Genomic DNA, 6618 nt, shown 5'->3' on the forward strand with positions numbered 1-6618 from the left:
CTGGTTGGTGTCTGACTAAAATAAGGGGTGTTATTGGCTGGGGGAGCATGCCTGCTATGGAGGCGATTGGACGAGAAGTGCATCACTGGACACCGATGGCATGGTCAAAAACAGCTGCATCACAGTCGGTCTCGCCTGTCAAAGCTAAAAACTACACCAACTGCAACAGTGAAGGACCCAGACGAGCCAATTTCAATTTTTTCAAAGACATTTATTTTATTAGTTACCAGCAGCTTTTCTTTCCAATTTAATTTTGTGGCATTTTTTTTTAACATTGAAATACACTTCTAAACCATTTTTTTTCCAACTTAACTGAGAAGAGGCACCGTCCTGTGATTCAGTAAGTGACAATGCCACAGAGTTCTTTTTTCCTGCGAAAACTTTTGCGATGGGTTTTAATCAGCATAAGCCAGTCCTTGAGGTGAGAGCTGTGCCTCGGAGAAGATGACCCAGGATGGGAAGATGATAGAGGGGAGGGGGTGGCCCGCTGCTGCCGGCACACGTCTGATCGCTGGGTGTCCTGCACGACCATTCATTTCTTCTTCTGGGCCTTCTCTGCGGCCTTGGTCATCTTGCCGGAAATCTCCTTGGTGTCGACGGCCTTGATGACACCGACAGCCACGGTCTGCCTCATGTCACGCACAGCGAAGCGACCTGGAACGGAAGGGTGAGCAGAAGTTAATAACTGTAACATCACTTTGCATACAGTTTTGGGTTTACAGAGTGTTTGGGGTTCGAAAACTTACCAAGGGGAGGGTAGTTGGAGAAGGGCTCCACAACCATGGGCTTTTGTGGGATGAGCTTAACGATGGCGGCGTCTCCAGACTTGACGAACTTGGGGTTGTCCTCAAGCTTCTTGCCAGAACGACGGTCGATCTTCTCGATGAGCTCGTTGAACTTGCAGGCGATGTGAGCGGTGTGGCAGTCCAGCACGGGGGCGTAGCCCTGGGCGATCTGTCCGGGGTGGTTCAGGATGATGACCTGTGGATGCAGGTAGCGTTAGAAACCAACAACAAAAAAACAAAAAAACAAAAACCAAACCATGATGTTTCAAAGGGCACCTACCTGGGCGTTGAAGCTGGCGGCGGCCTTGGGAGGGTCGCTCTTGCTGTCACCAGCGACGTATCCACGACGGATTTCCTTGACGGACACGTTCTTGATGTTGAAGCCGACGTTGTCGCCGGGGACGGCCTCGGGCAGAGACTCGTGGTGCATCTCCACAGACTTGACCTCAGTGGTCAGGTTGGGGGGAGCGAAGGTGACGACCATGCCGGGCTTCAGGAGTCCGGTCTCAACACGGCCGACGGGTACGGTTCCGATACCTGTTAAGAATAATGCGTTTAGGCACCGAATACAGAACAGTTTGTGTGTAACTTAGCATCTAATATACTGTTCTTACCGCCGATTTTGTAGACGTCCTGCAGGGGCAGACGGAGGGGCTTGTCGGTGGGGCGGGAGGGTGGCAGGATGGCATCCAGAGCCTCCAGCAGAGTGGTTCCACTGCCATTGCCCTCCTTGCGCTCAACCTTCCAGCCCTTGAACCAGCCCATCTGAAACGGGGAGATGAAAGGATTAATGGGATATTCAAAAGTGACAGAAGTAGTCAGGCGGGTTGAGAAGCACCCATCAAGCAGGAGACGCTCACCTTGTCACTGGCCTCCAGCATGTTGTCTCCGTGCCATCCGGAGATGGGGACAAAGGCGACGGCGGCTGGGTTGTAGCCGATCTTCTTGATGTAGGTGCTCACTTCCTTTTGGATTTCCTCGAAACGCTTCTGGCTGTAAGGGGGCTCGGTGGAGTCCATCTTGTTGACGCCAACGATGAGCTGCTTCACACCGAGGGTGAAAGCCAGCAGGGCGTGCTCACGGGTCTGTCCGTTCTTGGAGATACCAGCCTCGAACTCACCAACACCGGCAGCAACGATCAGCACGGCGCAGTCAGCCTAAAAATAAATAAATTTACTCAGATTCAAACCCTCTAAAGCAAAAAAGATGAGCTCCAACTGACATCAGGTTACTGGTGCTTACCTGAGAAGTACCAGTGATCATGTTCTTGATGAAGTCCCTGTGTCCAGGGGCATCAATGATGGTCACGTAGTACCTGCTGGTCTCAAACTTCCACAGAGCGATGTCGATGGTGATACCACGCTCACGCTCGGCCTTCAGTTTGTCCAGCACCCAGGCGTACTTGAAGGAACCCTTTCCCATCTACAGAAAAAATATCAATACATTACTGATCACATATGATTAGGCAAGGCAACTTTATTTATATAGCGCATTTCATACCACAGGCAACTCAATGTGCTTTACATAAAGACGAATAACTCCAGTGCATACAATGCTTTTAACTAATGCTCTCAGGTGGTGTTAATGTGACACATTGAGGGTTGTTTAAAACATTTAGTAGAAAAAGCAAAAAGTAATTTTGACAGGTATGTCCTGATTTATACGCCAAGCTTTTCAGGACTATTATGATATCAACCAACTGTTCGATAACTGGGCATTTTGTGCCAAAAAAAAAGAAAAAAAAAAGGGCTGCTATAGTTTTCTGTCATTTCACAGCTTCTAAACAGTTACATCAGCAGCAAAAACACGTTTATTTAGGCTTTTTCCACCCATCAGCCCGAGGCCTACACTGAACAAAGTGCACTGTCACCACTAGCGCTGCCTGTCAAGCCCCACCCCGCGTGCGCGCACACGGCTGCTACACCCTCGTGCCGGGCAGCTGAGCTCAAGAGGAGGCACGCTGACGCCGCCATCTTGGAAATGACTAACGGCTCTAAAAGATAAAATAAAATAAAAAATGTGAGCGCTCACCTCAGCAGCCTCCTTCTCGAACTTCTCGATGGTTCTCTTGTCGATTCCTCCGCACTTGTAGATCAGGTGACCGGTGGAGGTGGACTTGCCGGAGTCGACATGGCCAATGACCACGATGTTGATGTGGATCTTTTCCTTTCCCATTGTGTTAGTTTCTTTGAAGATGCGGAGGAGGGAAAAAAAGAGAGCAACCGTTAGCTTTAATATTCTAGAATAATCTAGAATGTTGCGTACATGGGAAAAAAGGGGCACTTTATCCGAACTGTGACATCCTGGATCCGGTTGGATTTCAACCGTCACCCCCACCGCCCCCCTCACGGATCATTTTAAAGTACAAAATACGAACAAATAAAAGACCCATTTTGAAAAAAAAAAAAAAAAAAAAAAAAAAAAAAAGAAACCAAAATATAAATCAAACTCTTTATCGGTGCTTGACGTTTTAACTGCTGTTCGTTGTGGCCGGTGAGAGGCGGCGGCTGCTGCTGCTAGGCCTCAACTCGGCCACAGGCCAGCCAGAGACACGTGTTACTCCCAGAGCCACGTCGGATAAAGTTACAAAGATCGCCAAATATTCCGGGGCTATCTTGTCCAGACTCCCAACACCTGTTGCCGAAGATATGTCCAGTTGTTTCGAAGGAGGAGAGGGAAGAAATACCACTGAAGCATCTTAGGATGTCCGCTTTCCCAGGCTCCTTTGTTCCTTTTCCCCCACATTTTCTCCTCCCTCGTTTCCCTTCTTTTGTCTTAAAAGTTTAACACTACTTAAAACCCGCAGAACACAACAAGGCGTTGACATGAACAACGTTAGCAACCACAAGCTACACAAAATCTTACTTGAGAACCCGATTCCATTTTTATAAAATCCACAGGTTAGCTTCAAGTTACATAACCGCACAAAAACTTGGGTTTCAAACTCGTAAAACAAAAATGGAGGGAAGCTAAAACCCTCCGTTAAAACCATTAAAACCTTACGAAACGTCAGAAAGAGTTCCGGGCCCGAACCGGACTTTCTACCCAGCAAAATGAATCAGAGGTGGACTTACCGGTGTTTCTGGGTTTTCACGGCCAAAGCTGCTGCCCCTAGCCAGGTAACAGAAAGAGGAAGAGTGATGTCGGACCGGAAGGTTTTATACTGGGTGGGAGCGGCCTGACTTCCCGTCGCCCTCCCCGGTGTAAACCCCGCAAATCACACACATTCCTGCAAAAAACGTCAGCACGGCGCCGGATGAAGCGGCTCACCAACATGTATGATGCCTCACAAACAGAGATGGAGGCTAATATCAAGCACTGAGACAAAACAAAACAAAACAAAACAAAAACACACATTAAACATTTAGAAAGACACAGCTTAAGTGCACCACAAATGTCTCAAACTTTTGACCTGTTTTGAGCAATAATGTCCAATGTCAAGCAGAAAAAATACCTTTAAATGTTCTAAATCAAAATATGACACAAATACTGAGCTAATTTAAAGTTTTAAACACAGACTGACAAAACTCGACTTCTTTATTTGATGAAATAAGACATTTATTCAGTGAGTTATCTCGATTTTCATGAGATTATTTAGTAAAATTTTACATTTTACAGGCTTGAAATAATAATAATAAAAAATCATTTAGAGATAGAACAAACCCTAAACCCCCGTGGACCACCGTCCCACTCCCCCACTGGTAACTCTGGGACGGCTCATCCGCCCGATTAGATTATCTAAATCCGAGTGGGAGATTTGCATTCAAACCAGTCCAGATTGTGAAAAGGTGAACTCCTGCGGTTATCTGCCATGCATTTACACTCCCAGCAGACGCATATGCAGAAGTTGGATTGAATTAAAAGTGATGCTCGCAGCTTGAATCTGATTTACAGACAGAATAAATGATGGCACATAAGTTTTAGTACCCAAATGTACAATTTAATGTATTAAAACAGGTGAAATGAGCCAGATTAATCCATCGGTCTGTCATTAGGATGCTGTTTCGGGGTCAGGAGGTCAGACTCTGCTTCTTCCTTCCATCAGTGTGGCATTTGGCCCAGTATGGAGGCAGCTGACATCCCTCTGGTACGCTCTCCTACTCCGACCACTCGCTGGGCTTTTTGCAGTTTAGGTAACGGCCGCTTTGACTTGGCAGCTGCTGCTTTCAGTCAACGCAGAGCGAGCGAGGGAGGGGGGCAGAGTGAAGGCAGGAGAGGAAAAGAGGGTAGAGATAAAGAGCATATCTCAGGGGGATATAAAGGTTTAAAAAAGGAACAAGTGGGACCACATCTTTTAATGTTCGCCGATAAATATCAAGTACGCGTGGTTCTTTTTCTTGCATGCGGACTACAAACAAACAGGTTCTGCTGGATTTTAAATCACATTATCAAACCTGTCAGTCGAAGGCTGGGATTACAGTTGTATGTGTGGAGCTACGCCTCTTATTATCAACACAAAAAGCTTCATGTTGACGTCTTCACAGGTCGGAATAGTGTTGAGAAACAGCCTTTTAGGACCAGGGACGAGCCTCCAACAGGTTTCTCCAGCTTGGGTTGGGACTCACTGGGCACTTCAAAACATTTAAAATAAAAAAAATCACACAGTTTTGTCCATCTGGTCGTCATAAGAGAGAGTTTTTTTATTGTTTCTTGTGCTCATTGATAATACAGTTTGCTCAAATCTGAGGCAGGTAGCAGCCCACAGGTCAGATCTGGCTCTTATATTTCAAATTTTGCCCCCAAACTTTACAATAAATTCTACTGCAGACATCAGTGTACAAAATTCAGCTGAAAATATAAACGACAAAGTATATCCTCTTTTAATTTTAAGATTTTACATGTCAGGACATGATAAAAATTGAAAGAAGTAAATCCAATGAACAACAACATACGATATATTACTAAGAGAAGCAGCTGTTGCTGCCCATCAACCTGGGGAGAGTTATAAGGACATTTCCAAACTATCTGGAGTCCATCAGATTATTCACAGGTGAAAAAAACATTCAGGACAGCTGTCAATCTTCCCAGGAGTGGACGTCCCAGCAAGGTCGGTTTCTTTTGCTTGAAAGAGAAGAATAAAACCTATCTGAGTGTTCTTCACTTAACTATTTAAAGTTATTTTCACAAATTTAAGCTAGAATGTGCACAGGTTTCAGTTGCCTGTTCACACACGAACTTCACAACAAGTCAGCTGAAGGTGGCACCTGAAGAAATGTGACTAAACATTGTATTCGAAGGAAGAGAAACCCTCTCATGAGCCAGAAAGGAACAGACAGCAAAGGGAGATTAACAGGCTACGAAAGGTGGAGCAGAGAAAGAAAGCGGGGACCAGGGCGGGTGGTTTTCCAGCAGAGAGGCTGTTCATACAGCTCGGCATGTCAGGATCTCACAACCTATGCTCTCATACTTCAGATAAGCCCTGAAACTGTGTTTCATATCATCTCATCATTCTCAAGACTCCAATTCTTTATTTTTCCATAACGTTAATGAACACAAGGGCGAAAACATGTTTTTAATCTAATCGTCAGCTTTCCTTCACACTACTTTTGCTTCTTTAAAGGAAACTTTTGGGCTGTAGTTTAAAAAAAAAAATCACCAAACACCTAAAGTCTTCTTCTGTTTTTGATTTACAGTCATTGAATGAACGTTATGAGGCCCCAAAATTCCACAAAAATATCCAAGACGACAAGAGTGATCGGCTTTCTGACACTGTCATGAGATAAATGTAGGTGTCACAAATACAGATAAGTTTTGTTGGGTTATCTTCCTTTAGGCACCAATTCAACACAAAGCAGCGTTAAAATTTCATCCGAAAGCATGAATATGTTCACCA

At 45.3% G+C, this 6618-nt stretch overlaps 1 protein-coding gene across 1 annotated transcript; it reads right to left on the reverse strand.

Annotated features, from left to right (window-relative positions):
* Positions 1-190: 190 nt before the first annotated feature.
* LOC142367928 (elongation factor 1-alpha) lies at positions 191-3967 on the reverse strand. Its single transcript, XM_075449951.1, has 8 exons — positions 3860-3967; positions 2817-2971; positions 2028-2207; positions 1646-1942; positions 1400-1550; positions 1066-1322; positions 747-981; positions 191-654 (listed from the first exon to the last, which is right to left on the reverse strand). Exons 2-8 carry the CDS (start codon positions 2958-2960, stop codon positions 533-535), a joined length of 1386 nt encoding a protein of 461 aa, XP_075306066.1. The 5' UTR covers positions 2961-2971; positions 3860-3967; the 3' UTR covers positions 191-532.
* Between the last annotated feature and the right edge of the window lie 2651 nt (positions 3968-6618).

The sequence above is a fragment of the Odontesthes bonariensis genome, chromosome 18, assembly GCF_027942865.1.
Source record: "Odontesthes bonariensis isolate fOdoBon6 chromosome 18, fOdoBon6.hap1, whole genome shotgun sequence".
Classification (NCBI taxonomy): Eukaryota; Metazoa; Chordata; class Actinopteri; order Atheriniformes; family Atherinopsidae; genus Odontesthes; species Odontesthes bonariensis.